The 17678-nt window shown below is 39.1% G+C and overlaps 1 protein-coding gene across 8 annotated transcripts in view; it reads left to right on the forward strand.

The window, feature by feature from the left end:
- Positions 1-17678, forward strand: part of CHD8 (chromodomain helicase DNA binding protein 8) — an 81775-nt gene that overhangs the window by 46420 nt on the left and 17677 nt on the right. For all 8 annotated transcript variants that reach the window (XM_037017607.2, XM_073211539.1, XM_037017609.2 and 5 more), the window contains 5 exons: positions 181-298; positions 3253-3336; positions 5892-6029; positions 17030-17151; positions 17296-17539. In XM_037017607.2, coding sequence (XP_036873502.1) covers positions 181-298; positions 3253-3336; positions 5892-6029; positions 17030-17151; positions 17296-17539 — 706 coding nt within the window. The remainder of the gene's footprint in view (positions 1-180; positions 299-3252; positions 3337-5891; positions 6030-17029; positions 17152-17295; positions 17540-17678) is intronic.

Raw genomic sequence — 17678 nt, forward strand, 5'->3', positions numbered from 1 at the left:
AATCCACCCCAGACCAGGTGGCTTGTGTGCAAAACCAAGTTGAAGAAGCACTCTAAGAGACTATCTCCCTCATTTAAGCATGTTCTCATTGTGTCTGCTTCTGGCTAATTCCAAAATCTCAAGCAGTAGCCTACAGTTCCCCTTTCTCACACCGTGACTGGCTATTTCCCTCCCCTTAAGCTCCTATCTGCACTGTGAATGGGCTACCATCTCCCAACTAGAGAAGGATAAGAGGATCCATCAAAAACTGAAACGCTTCAAGACCAAAATGGCTCAGATGAGACACTTTTTCCATGAGGTAATTAAGAATAGGTATTGCCTATCGTTTATTTCATGGAAGCATAAATTATTGGATTTATCAGCCTTGATTGATTCTTCAGAAGACTTGTGGTGGCTTTGTATATATAGGTGTAGAGTTGTAATTTTGATAATTGGAGTTCCCTTACTTAATTGCTCCATGCTTTGTTTTATAAGGTCTAAATATGGTCTTTTTACAAATTATAAGGTATTTTGAAATTCACTTGCTCAATATTCATGAAATATTTTCAAAATATTGTTAAACTGACCTCTCATCCACTTAGGCATTCTTCTCTTATGTCATTAGCAGTTGATGGTATCTGTAGAAATAAGCAACCATATCATTGAGAGAATGCTTATTTTCTCATATTTCTAATCTAGGACAACTAGACATAGTGATAAGCTTTAATTTCCCATATCCAGTGTTACTATTAGTTAAACACTGGAGTGTGCATATGGGTCCCTTGAGCCGTATTTTACTGCTCCATTTTGCTGTGAAAGCTTTGTGTACATAGCCCTTTCCCAAACTGGGATTTTGCAAGTGCCTTGAGAAGAAATACTCTTTTACAAAGCTTCTTAGAACTAAAGGGGAGAAGGTCCAGTAAAAAACATTGAGAGAAGGAATAATATATTGCTTCAGCAAAAAATTAGTTCTGGCTGAATACATTTGATAAAGCTAACTTCATACCAGCAGGTTTGCCAATAAATGAGTTGTTTTCCACATCACCTGGAAAGGACCGTGTAGGTTTTATCATTTGTTTTTATATGAAAATAGTGATAATTGAGTTGTATTTTTTCATCCGTGTTCTTTTAAAGCCTAATTTGTAAAACGTACAATGAAACTGTAATCCCATTCCAGCTGGTGTTAGATGTACAATTTGTGACCATTGAAGCAAGCTCTACTAGCTAACTTAAATTCCAATTAAATCTGCCTTTTTAATAGGTAGGCCATTTAACCAAATCAAGCATCCATTTATTCATCATTTATTATGATAAACCAGTGTATTTTGTCATGTATCTCACTGTGTAATCAGGGGAGAGAGAGAGAGAGAGATTAAAAAAGAATTAGAATTGTGATAAGTGCCAGATTAAGAAGAGCACAAGGAGACATAAGAATTTTTAACAAATGCCTATTTTGAATAATTAGGAAGGACATCTCTGACAATTGAATTATCACTAGGAGTTAGCAGGGCCATGAATACATGTAAATAGTATCCCTGGAATGGGAAATAGCGTATATGAAAGCCCTGAGTGGGACAGGACGAGGCACCGAAAGGACAGTGTAGCTGATGGACAATTGAGAGTGAATGGCCCAGAATGAGATCAGAAATTTAGGCAAGCAGGCACTTGTAGATCTTTTAAGGAGTTTGGTTTTTGTTGTTTCTATTCTAAATGTAAAAGGAAACCATTCAACTATATAAAACAGGTTAAATATCTGATTTTCACTTCTAAAAATCACCTCAACTTTGGGAAATGGAGTGGAAATGAATAAGCATGGAAGGAGGATGAACAGGATGAAAGAAAGGAGTTGAAGTTTTCTAGATGAGAAATTTATGGCTTAGACTGGAGGGGTTTCAGTAGATAGAGAGAATGAATAGATTTGATTGTATTTAAAAGTAGAATTGACAGGGCTTGGTGTGATGGCTTATGTAGATAGGTTTCTATTGTGAGCAGATGGGTTGAGGTGGGAGCATTTATTGAAGTGTGGAAGATTTTAAAAGCACCCAACTTGGGGAAAATCAAGAATTTAGTATAGACCATTTTAAGCTTAAGATTCCTTAATACATGTCTACTAAACAGATGGATATACAAATCTGGGTTTTTCAGGTTACAATTTAAATTTGGATCTTAATGGCATATAAGTAGTTATTAAAGTCTTAATAATGAATAAAATCACCTGGGGAGAAAGTTCTGTACTTTTTAATGGTTCTGTATGTACTTCCATATAGAAAGTTCTTGTTATAAGAGAATGAATGTAAGCCCCAGAACCAATGCTTGAGGAATGTTTCCAAATTTAGAGGTCTAGGTGAGGGAGAAGGAATTGTATGCTGGAGTGGTAGGAGAAAGATTAGGAAAAAGATATGTCACAAAAACCAAGGGAAAAAGTGTCTTAAGAAAGAAGGGTTTTTTCCCTTAAGATTTCATTGAGATCTTTTTTGGAGTCTTGTGTTACTTATCTTAGGGTAACACCCAAAACTGGGTATCAGTAACTTGGAAGAGCCAGTGAAAGTGATTGAGAATTGGCCCAAAAAATAAATGAACAAATAAATAAAGGGGAGGGTGACTACAGAAGAGAGTCTGCTGTCTCAGAAAAGCCAAAGGAAGAGAGTGCATTAAAGAGGGAATGATGAATTGCTGAATCCTTTGTACAGGTAAAATAAGATGAGTACAGAAATGTTTCCATTGTATTTGGGAATTTAGAGATCATTAATGAACTTGATGAGTAGTTTAGGTATGGAATTGAAGTGGAAGAACGAATGGAATGGATGGACAAATGAAGGAAGTGATGAAATGGAGATACCATGTGTTTAAAATTTAGCTGTTGGGAAAGCTTGGGTATGAAGCAGAACAGAAAAATAATTGCAGGGGGTTGTAGAGTCAAAGGAGGTCATTTTAAGATGAGAAATAGTAGAGCATGTTTGTGTGTTTATAAGAATGATCCAGTAGAAAGGGATTCTTAGGTAGGTGAGAAGGAATAGAATTCAGAGCATACATGGAGAGAATGGCCTCTGTTAGAGAGATGAGACACTTTCTCTGCTAACAAGTGAGAAAATGGGTACAGGCACAGATAAGTTTGTAGGATTTGATATTGTGAAAATGGGCAACTCCTTTCTGATGACTCTGTTCTAAATAAATTTTGAAGTAGAGTCATCAGTTGAAGGTAGGATGGAGGGGGGTGGGTTTACTGGACAGTGGTTTTTTTGGACTAACTGCTTGATTTCATAACTCCTCTAGGATGAAGAGCCCTTCAATCCAGACTATGTAGAGGTTGATAGGATATTGGATGAGTCTCACAGTATTGACAAAGATAATGGGGAGGTGAGTTGGGTTGTGGAGGAACATGAAAGAAATCTATAAATTTTGGCTGGTCTGCTTGCCCATCCTTTATTTTGCAGATACGACTGAAGAATCCCTTGGACTAAAAAGGTATTTTTTGCATTTTTCTGAGGGATCCTTAGAATGATATTGGGAAGGTAAGGGAATAGGGAGAGAGGCTAAAAGGAAAGATTCCCATAAAGTCAAACATCTGAGAGCTATGTTTCTAAGTACTGTATTTGCAAGTATGGAGAGTTATAAATACTCATTCACCTTGGTCTCTTTTTCTCTCATATTTTCTATAGGAGAGACCCTTGACATTCAATTGGGGGTGAAAGGTAGGGAGGGAGAAAGGGATACTTAACAAATCCTTAAATTTGTGAATATAAAAATACTTGTACAGACTCATAGGTTTCTTCATGTTGTTGAGAATTTTTTCCTGAACCTTCTGTCAGTTAAATGCATTTTCATTTGTTACTAAAACAGATCTACTTCATCTCGATCTGTGCTTTGAAACAGATGCAGGGTCCTACTACTCCCACAGATTCAGTAGGTTTAGGGTAGGACCTAGATACCTGTATTTTTAAGCTGGTTCTCAAAGGGGTTTTCATGTGTAGCTTGATTTGGGAGTCACAAAAACTTGCTTAGATTGGAGAACAGATTTTACATATGCTGATACACATGCTGATACAGTTTCATAAATCACTTCTTTCATTTTCAAATAAATTTTATAGGTCAAGCCACCAGTGAAGTCAACTCTCTCTATATTAAGTGTATTTCAAATTTACTTAATTTGTGAACCATCATTTCCTTAGAATTTGTCACTTTCTTTTCACTTCAAGTAGTAGTTGTTGGTTTAGCTTTTGCAGGGCCACACTTCATAAAAATTTTATCACTTTTGACAGTTAATACTTAAACAGTGACCAGTAGGGAACAACAGAACCTTGTTCATGTGTCAATGTCCAATGGTGAGCTGGTCTCACTGACAAGCTAAGTGACTTGCTTCCATTTGTCATCCTTTTAGGACCTGAGAGTCACAAGTCTTCTTCCTGTAAAATTGCAAGTTTACACTATTTCATAAAGCTTTGGGGTCACTCAGATAGCATCTTAGATGTCCAAGGCCCATTACAATTCACTGTGTCTTCAAATCCTAACATATACAGTATTCTACTTTTGGAATGAGGGGTGGGAGTCACTGATGGTTACTCATTTGTAGGAGGTAAGCAGGGAGTGGAGCAGGTCAGCACAGGTTAACTACTGTTAAGTTCTCTTCATTTTCAGGATCTCGGCCTTCCCAGCCTGAAAAATCTTACGCTTTCTACAGTAATACTTAACTTTCCAAAAGTAACTGGCCTTTAATTAAGGCCCCTTTTGACTGTTTTGCAAGCGGCATGACAAGTGAAAATGTTTTAGAACCCTGGTATTATAATTTATGCTCCCAATGTTGTATAAGAACATTCTGTGTACCCATTTTTCCCTTCTCCAAAATGATTTTAATCCCCTTAATTGGGGAAATAAATATCATAAATATTAAAGCCCTTGGAGAAGTAAGTTATGATGTTGGAAATGTGTGATCTGGACAAAAGACTTAACAGAGAAAATGATCTGAGTCACTATAATAAAGGGAAAGGTATAAAAGCAACTAGATTAATTCTAGGGATTCCTTGATCTGTGAGCAGGATCTGTTGAGGAATTTGTATCTTTAAACTTCTTGCTGTTTTAAGGGTTATTCTATGAGATGAGATAGATCGTTTTTTTTCATTGGGCTCAATCTAATGCTTCTTGCTTCAAAAGCTAAAAATGATACTGCAGTCAGTGTACCCATGTTGGGTTGTGAGAGTGGGAGCCACTTTACCATTGGTCACTTCCTTCCCCTTGCAGTGGAATGCTTCCATGGATCATAGCACTTTGAAGAGTTCCATCATTTGCCCTTCCTTTCCTCTCTTATTACATCTCTTCAGTAATACCTCTTGTGGTTATCTCCTAGCTTCTTGGGGCTCGCAGGAAACTCTTTACCACAGTATGACTGCTGTTTGAAGTAGCATCTGCACTCAGAGCTCCAGCAGCACTGTATCCCAGTGATTTCAGTCCTGCCCTGCTCCTATGGGTTTAACCGTTTCCTCTCTTCTGAGTAGCCTTGATTTCTACTGTATCAAATTTGGTGCTGGGATAATAGTATAGAATAGAGCCATATCTTTTAATTTCAGTCTAATTCAGTACAATCTAAAAGAAAGGTTTGTTTTTTTTTTGTTTTTTTTTTTTTGCATCTGCTTGATTGTTGAGCGTAGTGTTTCAGTGCTTAGTGTTCTAGAAACTACTGGGTAGAAATTTCACTTTTAGAACAGATTCTGATAAATTGCCTGGAAGAATGACCAAAGCCACAAATAGGACAGTGCCATCAACAGGTGAGCCTATGGTTGGTGTTTTCAACCTGATTTTTCAGCACCTTTTTAGATATTGACACTTTGTGATCTGTTTCTATAGCCAAACTCTTATTCTTTAACCACAACAGGGAACATGGAATCAGTCTGTTAAGGCTTTGGCTTCTTCTCTTCTAGCCTGTAATTTACTACCTGGTTAAATGGTGCTCTCTGCCCTATGAAGACAGCACATGGGAGCTGAAAGAGGATGTTGATGAGGGCAAGATTCGAGAATTTAAACGGATCCAGTCAAGGCACCCAGAACTCAAAAGGGTGGTAAGTACATTTGCATTTATAGAGTGAGTATAAAGCCTGTATAGGTAATGATTTAATTTTTCCCCTATAGAAGTTTATGTAGATTAAGCTTTTTATCACAGAAATTTTCAAACACAAAAGTTGAAGAAATAGTGTAATGTTCCCATCACCCAACTGTAATGATTAACACATAACCAATCATATTTCATCTATTTCTCTACCCACTCATTTACCTGTTTCCAGGTGATTTTAAAGCAAATCCCAGATTATTTTATTTCATTTGTGAATACTTAAGTGTTCATGTCTGAAAAATAAATAATATTGTTACACTAGAAAAAATTTTACCATTCCTAAGAATCATTAAATAACCAATCGCTGTATATGTTTCCCTTATGGCCTTCTACTTTTTGTTAAATTGTTTGAGTTGAATTCTAAATAAGGTCCATATATTGCTGTTGGCTAATGTCTCAAATCTCTCTGAATTAAGTTCCCCTTTGATCTCCTTTTCCTCCTTTTCAATTTTTTCTTGAAGAAACCAGGTGATTTGTTCTCTAGGGTTTTCTATAGTCAGAAGCTTGCCAGTTGCATTCCCCTTAGTATCTTTTAACATGTTTTTTGTCTCTCTTTTTTTTTTTTTTTTGAGAGGGCATCTCTCATATTTATTGATCAAATGGTTGTTACCAACAATAAAATTCAGTATAGGGGGGTCAATGCTCAATGTACAATCATTAATCCATCTCAAGCCTAATTCTCGTCAGTCTCCAATCTTCTGAAGCATAACGAACAAGTTCTTACATGGTGAACGAATTCTTACAGAGTGAATAAATTCTTACATGGTGAACAGTACAAGGGCATTCATCACAGAAACTTTCGGTTTTGATCACGCATTATGACCTATAACCAATCAGGTCAAATATGAATATTCGTTTGATTTTTGTACTTGATTTATATGTTGATCCCACATTTCTCCCTTTATTATTATTATTACTTTTATTTTTAATAAAATGCTGAAGTGGTAGGTAGACGCAAGATAAAGGTAGAAAACATAGTTTAGTGCTGTAAGAGGGCAAATGTAGATAGATGATCAGATGATCAGGTGTGTGCCTATGGACTAAGTATTAATCCAGGCTAGACAAGGGCAGCAAAACATCCACGGATGCAGAAGATTTCTCTCAAAGTAGGGGGGGTGAGGTTCTGAGCCTCACCTCTGTTGATCCCCAAATTCTCACCTGATGGCCCCCCTGCGACTGTGCCTGTCTTAGGTTGTTCCTCCCTTGAGGAATCTTACCCGTCTCTGGCTAACCAGTCATCTTCCGGGGCCATACAGGGACATGTAAAGTTGGTAAGTGAGAGAGAAGCCATATTGTTTGAAAAGGTTAGCTTTTTACTTCTTTGCAGATTTATGCCCAGTGGCTTCTATGCCCAGCACTTGTCTCGAGGTATCTTTACCACCTGGAGGAATTATGATACTCGGTAAATTCGATATGAGGCACGAATTCTATTTAAGGGTTGTAATTAGGAAGGAAGAAGAAAAGCTATAGATGTAGCATATGGAAGGAAACATGGGAGGATTGATTATTTCTTTGACATATCTTCTTGTAGAGTACCTTAAGTATGTATAGGTTTTAAACTACTAACTAATTTGCACACACATATTAACATAATAGGAATACGGTGACATAAACAAAGCAAATCTATAATTACCATCCATCTCCAGTGAAGCCAAGAAAACCATTTAGGCACCCTAGGCATTTGTGAAAATTTGTCTATGATATGATGGATATTGTCCTACTGTACGTGAACAGTCTGAGAAAAATCAGACAAATTAAAGCAACCCATTTCTGGGATCTGTTCACATCCCATATGTTCTTTTTTTTTTTTTTTTTTTTTTTGAAGTTTTTTTTTATTGTGGTAAAATGCACATAACATGAAATTTACCATTTTAGCCATTTTTTTTTTTTTTTTGAGAGGGCATCTCTCATATTTATTGATCAAATGGTTGTTAACAACAATAAAATTCAGTATAGGGGGGTCAATGCTCAATGTACAATCATTAATCCATCTCAAGCCTAATTCTCGTCAGTCTCCAATCTTCTGAAGCATAACGAACAAGTTCTTAATTGGTGAACGAATTCTTACATAGTGAATAAATTCTTACATGGTGAACAGTACAAGGGCATTCATCACAGAAACTTTCGGTTTTGATCATGCAATATGACCTATAAACCATCAGGTCAAATATGAATATTCATTTGATTTTTGTACTTGATTTATATGTTGATCCCACATTTCTCCTATTATTATTATTATTTTTATTTTTAATAAAATGCTGAAGTGGTAGGTAGATGCAAGATAAAGGTAGAAAACATAGTTTAGTGCTGTAAGAAGGCAAATGTAGATGATCAGATGATCAGGTGTGTGCCTATGGACCAAGTATTAATCCAGGCTAGACAAGGGCAGCAAGACATCACGGATGCAGAAGATTTCTCTCAAAGCAGGGGGGGTGAGGTTCTGAGCCTCACCTCTGTTGATCCCCAAATTCTCACCTGATGGCCCCCCTGCGACTGTGCCTGTCTTAGGTTGTTCCTCCCTTGAGGAATCTTACCCGTCTCTGGCTAACCAGTCATCTTCCGGGGCCATACAGGGAAATGTAAAGTTGGTAAGTGAGAGAGAAGCCATATTGTTTGCAAAGGTTAGCTTTTTACTTCTTTGCAGATTTATGCCCTGTGGCTTCTATGCCCAGCACTTGTCTCGAGGTATCTTTACCACCTGGAGGAATTATGATACTCGGTAAATTCGATATGAGGCACGAATTCTATTTAAGGTTTGTAATTAGGAAGGAAGAAGAAAAGCTATAGATGTAGCATATGAAGGAAACTTGGGAGGATTGATTATTTCTTTGACATATCTTCTTGTATAGTACCTTAAGTATGTATAGGTTTTAAACTACTAACTAATTTGCACACACATATTAACATAATAGGAATACGGTGACATAAACAAAGCAAATCTATAATTACCAGCCATCTCCAGTGAAGCCAAGAAAACCATTTAGGCACCCTAGGCATTTGTGAAAATTTATCTATGATATGATGGATATTGTCCAACTGTACTTGAACCATCAGACAAATTAAAGCAGCCCATTTCTGGGATCTGTTCACATTCCATATGTTCTTTTAACCGTAGATAGTCTATAGTCATAAGATTTTGGAGTGCTACAACTTGCACCCTTCCCAACTCCTGGTTGAGTTCCAACAGTACAGATCTGGTCAAATTCGTTGTCTCACTGTATGCACATGCCAGCCTAGACATCTCCCTCCTCATTCCAATGGCAAGTCCAAGAAACAGTGGGGTGGACACAGCCACAACCGCAGCATCGCCCGGATCCCTGTGGAGGCTTTTTGATGATCATCCCCCCGCACGAGTCCTCCAGAGAGTGCTGATGCCGCAAGCTCCTCCTCATATCGTATCTTAGTTCATTTTCTGGGTAGCCAAGCTAGGCCTTGATCTTCTGCATAGAAACAAACAGACCCTTTGCCCACACTTTGACTTGCCCTCTATACCACTGTGCAGAACTCATTGGAGGTCAGCACACAGGGACTGCCTTTTTTTTTTTTTTAATTAAGAGAAAGGAATATTATCAGAAAAGAGTACCTCCATAGCTGATCATCTGACACCCTTTAAGTGATCAACATTAAGGATATTTAAAGCATGCGTTGATCTTTGATTTACCAATAGTTTTATCCTATCAAGGAGTAATCTCCCTTTTCTTTCTTTCTTTCTTTTTTTTTTTTTAATCTTTAATCTACACTTACATGAAGAGTACTGTGTTTACTATGCTCTCCCCTATATCAGGTCCCCCCTAACAACCACATTACGTTACTTTCCATCAGCTCAGCAAAATGTAGAATCCCTACTTGTCCCCTCTGTGTTGTGCAGCCCACCCTCCCCTTTCTCCCCCTCCATGCATGCTTATCTTAATACCCCTCTTCTTCTTCACCCCCTTATCCCTCCCTGCCCACCCATCCTCCCCAGTTCCTTTCCCTTTGGTACCTGTTAGTCCATTTTTGGGTTCTGTAATTCCGCTGCTGTTTTTGTTCTTTCAGTTTTTCCTTTGTTCTTATACTCCTCAGATGAGTGAAATCATTTGGTATTTCTCTTTCTCCGCTTGGCTTATTTCACTGAGCATAATACTCTCCAGCTCCATCCATGTTGCTGCAAATGGTTGGATTTTTCCACTTCTTATGGCTGAGTAGTATTCCATTGTGTATATGTACCACATCTTCTTTATCCATTCATCTACCGATGGACTTTTAGGTTGCTTCCAATTCTTGGCTATTGTAAATAGTGCTGCGATAAACATAGGAGTGCATCTGTCTTTCTCAAACTTGATTGCTGCGTTCTTAGGGTAAATTCCTAGGAGTGGAATTCCTGGGTCAAATGGTAGGTCTGTTTTGAGCATTTTGATGAACCTCCATACTGCTTTCCACAATGGTTGAACTAATTTACATTCCCACCAGCACTGTAGGAGGGTTCCCCTTTCTCCACAGCCTTGCCAACATTTGTTGTTGTTTGTCTTTTGGATGGCAGCTATCCTTACTGGTGTGAGGTGATACCTCATTGTAGTATTACTTTGCATTTCTCTGATAATTAGCAATGTGGAGCATCTTTTCATGTGTCTCTTGGCCATCTGTATTTCTTTTTTGGAGAACTGTCTGTTCAGTTCCTCTGCCCATTTCTTAATTGGGTTATTTGTTTTTTGTGTGTTGAGGCGTGTGAGCTCTCTATATATTCTGGATGTCAAGCCTTTATCGGATCTGTCATTTTCAAATATATTCTCCCATACTGTAGGGTTCCTTTTTGTTCTATTGATGGTGTCTTTCGCTGTACAGAAGCTTTTCAGCTTAATGTAGTCCCACTTGCTCATTTTTGCTGTTGTTTTCCTTGCCCAGGGAGATATGTTCAAGAAGAGCTCACTCATGTTTATGTCTAAGAGGTTTTTGCCTATGTTTTTCTCCAAGAGTTTAATGGTTTCATGACTTACATTCAGGTCTTTGATCCATTTTGAGTTTACCTTTGTATTTGGGCTGAGACAATGGTCCAGTTTCATTCTCCTACATGTAGCTGTCCAGTTTTGCCAGCACCATCTGTTGAAGAGACTGTCATTTTGCCATTGTATGTCCTTGGCTCCTTTATCAAATATTAATTGACCATATTTGTTTGGGTTAATGTCTGGAGTCTCTGTTCCACTGGTCTGTGGCTCTGTTCTTGTGCCAGTACCAAATTGTCTTGATTACTATGGCTTTGTAGTAGAGCTTGAAGTTGGGGAGTCAGATCCCTGCCATTTTATCCTTCTTTTTCAGGATTGCTTTGGCTATTCGGGGTCTTTGGTGTTTCCATATGAATTTTTGAATTATTTGTTCCAATTCATTGAAGAATGTTGCTGGTAATTTGAGAGGGATTGCATCAAATCTGTATATTGCTTTGGGCAGGATGGCCATTTTGACGATATTAATTCTTCCTAGCCATGAGCATGGGATGAGTTTCCATTTATTAGTGTCCCCTTTAATTTCTCTTACGAGTGACTTGTAGTTTTCAGAGTATAAGTCTTTCACTTCTTTGGTTAGGTTTATTCCTAGGTATTTTATTCTTTTTGATGCAATGGTGAATGGAATTGTTTTCCTGATTTCTCTTTCTATTGATTCATTGTTAGTGTATAGGAAAGCTACAGATTTCTGTGTGTTAATTTTGTATCCTGCAACTTTGCTGTATTCCGATATCAGTTCTAGTAGTTTTGGAATGGAGTCTTTAGGGTTTTTTATGTACAGTATCATATCATGTGCAAATAGTGACAGTTTAACTTCTTGTTTACCAATCTGGATTCCTTGTATTTCTTTGTTTTGTCTGATTGCCATGGCTAGGACCTCCAGTATTATGTTAAATAACAGTGGGGAGAGTGGGCATCCCTGTCTTGTTCCCGATCTCAGAGGAAATGCTTTCAGCTTCTCGCTCTCCAGTATGATGTTGGCTGTGGGTTTATCATATATGGCCATTATTATGTTGAGGTACTTGCCCTCTATTCCCATTTTGCTGAGAGTTTTTATCATGAATGGATGTTGAATTTTGTCAAATGCTTTTTCAGCATCTATGGAGATGATCGTGTGGTTTTTGTCTTTCTTTTTGTTGATGTGGTGGATGATGTTGATGGATTTTCGAATGTTGTACCATCCTTGCATCCCTGGGATGAACCCCAGTTGGTCATGGTGTATGATCGTTTTGATATACTGTTGAATTCTGTTTGCTAATATTTTATTGAGTATTTTTGCATCTACATTCGTCAGGGATACTGGTCTGTAATTTTCTTTTTTGGTGGGGTCTTTGCCTGGTTTTAGTATTAGGGTGATGTTGGCTTCATAGAATGAGTTTGGGAGTATTCCCTCTTCTTCTATTTTTTGGAACACTTTAAGGAGAGTGGGTTTTATGTCTTCTCTGTGTGTCTGATAAAATTCCGAGGTAAATCCGTCCGGCCCCGGGGTTTTGTTCTTGGGTAGTTTTTAGATTACCATTTCAATTTTTTTGCTTGTAATTGGTTTGTTTAACTTTTGTGTTTCTTCCTTGGTCAGTCTGGGAGGTTGTATTTTTCTAGGAAGTTGTCCATTTCTTCTAGGTTTTTCAGCTTGTTGGCATATAGGTTTTCACAGTAGTCTTTAATAATTCTTTGTATTTCTGTGGAGTCTGTCGTGATTTTTTCATTCTCATTTCTGATTATGTTGATTTGTGTTGATTCTCTTTTTCTCTTAATAAGTTTGGCTAGAGGCGTATCTATTTTGTTTATTTTCTCAAAGAACCATCTCTTGGTTTCGTTGATTTTTGCTATTGTTTTATTTTTCTCAATTTTGTTTATTTCTTCTCTGATCTTTATTATGTCCCTCCTTCTGCTGACTTTAGGCCTCATTTGTTCTTCTTTTTCCAGTTTCGATAGTTGTGATGTTAGACTATTCACTTGGGATTGTTCTTCCTTCTTCAGGTGTGCCTGGATCGCTATATACTTTCCTCTTAAGACTGCTTTCGCTGCATCCCACAGAAGTTGGGGCTTAGTGTTGTTGTTGTCATTTGTTTCTATATATTCCTTGATCTCTATTTTAATTTGTTCATTGATCCATTGATTATTTAGTAGCATGTTGTTAAGCCTCCATGTGTTTCTGAGCCTTTTTGTTTTCTTTGTAGAATTTATTTCTACTTTCATACCTTTGTGGTCTGAAAAATTGGTTGGTAGAATTTCAATATTGTGGAATTTACTGAGGCTCTTTTTGTGAGCTAGTATGTGGTCTATTCTTGAGAATGTTCCATGTGCACTTGAGAAGAATGTATATCCTGTTGCTTTTGGATGTAGAGTTCTATAGATGTCTATTAGGTCCATCTGTTCTAGGGTGTTGTTCAGTGCCTCTGTGTCCTTACTTATTTTCTGCCCGGTGGATCTATCCTTCGAGGTGAGTGGTGTGTTGAAGTCTCCTACAATGAATGCATTGCAGTCTATTTCCCTCTTTAGTTTTGTTAGTATTTGCTTCACATATACTGGTGCTCCTGTATTGGGTGCATATATATTTAGAATGGTTATATCCTCTTGTTGGAGTGAGCCCTTTATCATTATGTAGTGTCCTTCTTTATCTCTTGTTACTTTCTTTGTTTTGAAGTGTATTTTGTCTGATATTAGTACTGCAACCCCTGCTTTCTTCTCACTGTTGTTTGCCTGAAATATGTTTTTCCATCCCTTGACTTTTAGTCTATGCTTATCTTTGGGTTTAAGGTAAGTTTCTTGTAAGCAGCATATAGATGGGTCTTGCTTTTTTATCCATTCTATTACTCTGTGTCTTTTGATTGGTGCATTAAGTCCGTTTACATTTAGGGTGACTATTGAGAGATATGTACTTATTGCCATTGCAGGCTTTAGATTCGTGGTTACCAAAGGTTCAAAGTTAGCTTCTTTAGTATCTTACTGCCTAACTTAGCTCGCTTATTGAGCTGTTATATACACTGTCTGGAGATTCTTTTCTTCTCTCCCTTCTTATTCCTCCTCCTCCATTCTTCATATGTTATGTGTTTTGTTTTGTGCTCTCTTTAGGAGTGCTCCCATCTAGGCAAGTCCCTGTAGGATGCCCTGAAGAGGTGGTTTGTGGGAGGCAAATTCCCTCAGTTTTTGCTTGTCTGGGAATTGTTTAATCCCGCCATCTTATTTAAATGATAGTCATGCTGGATACAGTATCCTTGGTTCAAGGCCCTTCTGTTTCATTGCATTAAGTATATCATGCCATTCTCTTCTGGCCTGTAGGGTTTCTGTCGAGAAGTCTGATGTTAGCCTGATGGGTTTTCCTTTATAGGTGACCTTTTTCTCTCTAGCTGCCTTTAAAACTCTTTCCTTGTCCTTGATACTTGCCATTTTAATTACTATGTGTCTTGGTGTTGTTCTCCGTGGAGCCTTTCTGTTGGGGGTTCTGTGTAATTCCATGGTCTGTTCGATTATTTCCTCCCCCAGTTTGGGGAAGTTTTCAGCAATTATTTCTTCAAAGAGACTTTCTATCCCTTTTCCTCTTTCTTCTTCTTCTGGTATCCCTATAATACGAATGTTATTCCTTTTGGCTTGGTCACATAGTTCTCTTAGTGTTGTTTCATTCCTGGAGATCCTTTTATCTCTCTCTATGTCAGCTTCTATACGTTCCTGTTCTCTGGCTTCTATTCCTTCAATGGCCTCTTGCATCTTATCCATTCGGCTTATAAACCCTTCCAGGGATTGTTTCACTTCTGTGATCTCCTTCCTGACATCTGTGATCTCCCTCCGGAGTTCATCCTAGTGCTCTTGCATTTTTCTCTGCATCTCATCCCATTGCTCTTGCATTTTTCTCTGCATCTCTGTCAGCATTTTCATGATTTTTATTTTGAATTCTTTTCCAGGAGGACTGTTTAGGTCTGTCTCCTTCTCAGGTGTTGTCTCTGTGCTCTTTGTCTGCCTGTAACTTTGCCTTTTCATGGTGATAGAGATAGTTTGCAGAGCTGGTACAAGTGACCGCTGGTAGAACTTCCCTTCTTGTTGGTTTGTGGCCTTCCTCTCCTGGGAGAATAGCGACCTCTAGTGGCTTATGCTTGTCAGCTGTGTGCAGGCAGGGCCTCTGCTACCTGCCCGTTTGCCATGGAGTTTCTCTCCGCTGTTGCTGGTGGCGTGGCCTGGCTGGGGCAGCTCCTCCAAAGTGGTGGAGCCCCGTTGGAGGGTGAGCGGCTGGGAGGCTATTTATCTCTCTAAGGGGCCTCTGTGCTCCCTGTTTCCCAGGGGGTTAGAGTGCCCAGAGATCCGCAGATTCCGTGCCTCTGGTCTAAGTGACCTGTCCTGCCCCTTTAAGACTTGCAAAAAGCACTCTCCAAACCAAAACAACAACAGCAACAATGAGAGAGGGAACAGAAAAAAAAAAAAAAAAAAATGGAAAAAATACATGATTTTTTTTTTTTCCTCAGGTGCCGGTCCCAGGCACCCGCTCACTGGTCCTGCTGCCCTGCCTCCCTATCACCGGGGTCCCTGTCCCTTCAAGGCTTCCAAAAAGTACCCGCCCACCGGTCCCGCAGGGAAGAACGCGCGATATTCTTTGTCTTCAGGCGCCGGTCCCAGGCACCCACTCACTGGTCCTACTGCTCTGCCTCCCTAGCACCGGGGTCCCTGTCCCTTTAAGGCTTCCAAAAAACACTTGCCAAAACGAGGAAAAAAAAGGGGAAAAACGCGATTTCCTCCGTTCTCAGGCGCCGGTCTCAGGCACCCGCCCAGTGGTCCGGTCCCGTAGGGAAAAACGTGCGATAATCTTTTTCCTCAGGCGCCAGTCCCAGGCACCCGCTCACCGGTCCCGCCACCCTGCCTCCCTAGCAACGGGGTCCCTGTCCCTTTAAGGCTTCCAAAAAGCACTCGCCAAAAAGAGGAAAAAAAAGGGGAAAAACGCACGATTTTCTCCGTCCTCAGGCGCCGGTCTCACGCACCTGCCCTCACGTCCCGTAGGGAAAAACGCGCGATAATCTTTGTACTCTGGCGCCGGTCCCAGGCACCCGCTCACCGGTCCCGCCGCCCTGCCTCCCTAGCAACGGGGTCCCTGTCCCTTTAAGGCTTCCAAAAAGCACTTGCCAGAAAAAAAAACCGCTCCGGTTTCTTTTCACCCGCCGGGAGCCGGGGTGAGGGGCGCTCAGGTCCCCCTGGGCCAGGGCTTGTATGTTACCCCTTTTGCGAGGCACTGGGTTCTTGCAAGTCTGGATGTGGTCTGGATGTTGTCCTGTGTCCTCTGGTCTCTATTTTAGGAAGAGTTTTCTTTGTTATATTTTCATAGCTCTATGTGTTTTTGGGAGGAGATTTCCACTGCTCTACTCATGCCGCCATCCTGGCTCCGCCTTCTGTTTTTTGTCTCTTATATTTCATATAAATGGGTAGAGGTAGAATAGTGCTGGTCCATTAGGACCTCTTAGGCCTCTACTGGGCAGTACAGTAGCCTCTAGCTACATTTCAAATGCTCAGTAATCACATATGGCTGGTTGTAGATAACAAACATTTTCTGTCACTTTAGACAGTTCTATTAGATATAACTGTTCTAAAGCTTGATCAGATGGGGGATGAAGGCCATTAAATCTACTTCATAGGTGGTTCTGTTGGGTTGTCTTTTGTGATTAGTCACTTATGATGACTGTCTAGATTCATTCTTTAAAGATTTTTAAATGGTGATATTTATTAGCCAGAATTTTTTATAAAAAGAAATACGATTCACCTACTCTTTGGTTACCCTGAGATACAGATGGTATAGGAAACTAGAGTAAATGCTTTATTCTTTTCCTTTTTTCCTTTTTTTAAGTGTCATTATGACCTCATGAATTTGAATATATTTAGCATGTTTTAATCTAAGCAGTAATGTTTGGATTGACTTCACCTATGAGAACTACCTAGTAAGTTTGCCTAATTTTGTTTGTTTCCACCCTGTTTATTTAAATTTCCTAATTTTTAGAATCGTCCACAGGCAAGTGCCTGGAAAAAGTTGGAGCTGTCACATGAGTATAAAAACAGAAACCAGTTACGGGAATATCAGTTGGAAGGTGTCAATTGGCTGCTCTTTAATTGGTATAACAGGTAATGGAAAGATTGGGCCCTTAAGGTGTAGGCTTATTCTGGGATTATTTTTATTCATTTTTCTGTGAGAACAATTTCTTTTATGCATTTTTTGAAAGTTGGTATCTTTTGACATGTTTTTCTTTTTCCATGATGATTCTGCAGGCAAAACTGTATCCTGGCTGATGAGATGGGATTGGGCAAAACTATTCAGTCCATTGCCTTCTTGCAGGAAGTATATAATGTTGGCATCCATGGTCCTTTCCTGGTCATTGCCCCACTATCCACAATCACTAACTGGGAGCGAGAATTCAATACGTGGACTGAGATGAATACTATTGTGTACCATGGCAGTCTGGCCAGCCGGCAGATGATTCAGCAATATGAAATGTACTGCAAAGATTCACGGGTGAGTTGTATGTCATGGGAATGTTATGGTTTAGAGTGAGTAGGCCAAGGTACCTTGTATTTTAGAGTCTTTTATATGAATAAAAGTCTTTTATTAAAGTGTTCTGATTTAAGGCATTTTTTTTTGACTTTGCTGTTTT

This window comes from Manis javanica, chromosome 8 (genome assembly GCF_040802235.1).
Source record: "Manis javanica isolate MJ-LG chromosome 8, MJ_LKY, whole genome shotgun sequence".
NCBI lineage: Eukaryota > Metazoa > Chordata > Mammalia > Pholidota > Manidae > Manis > Manis javanica.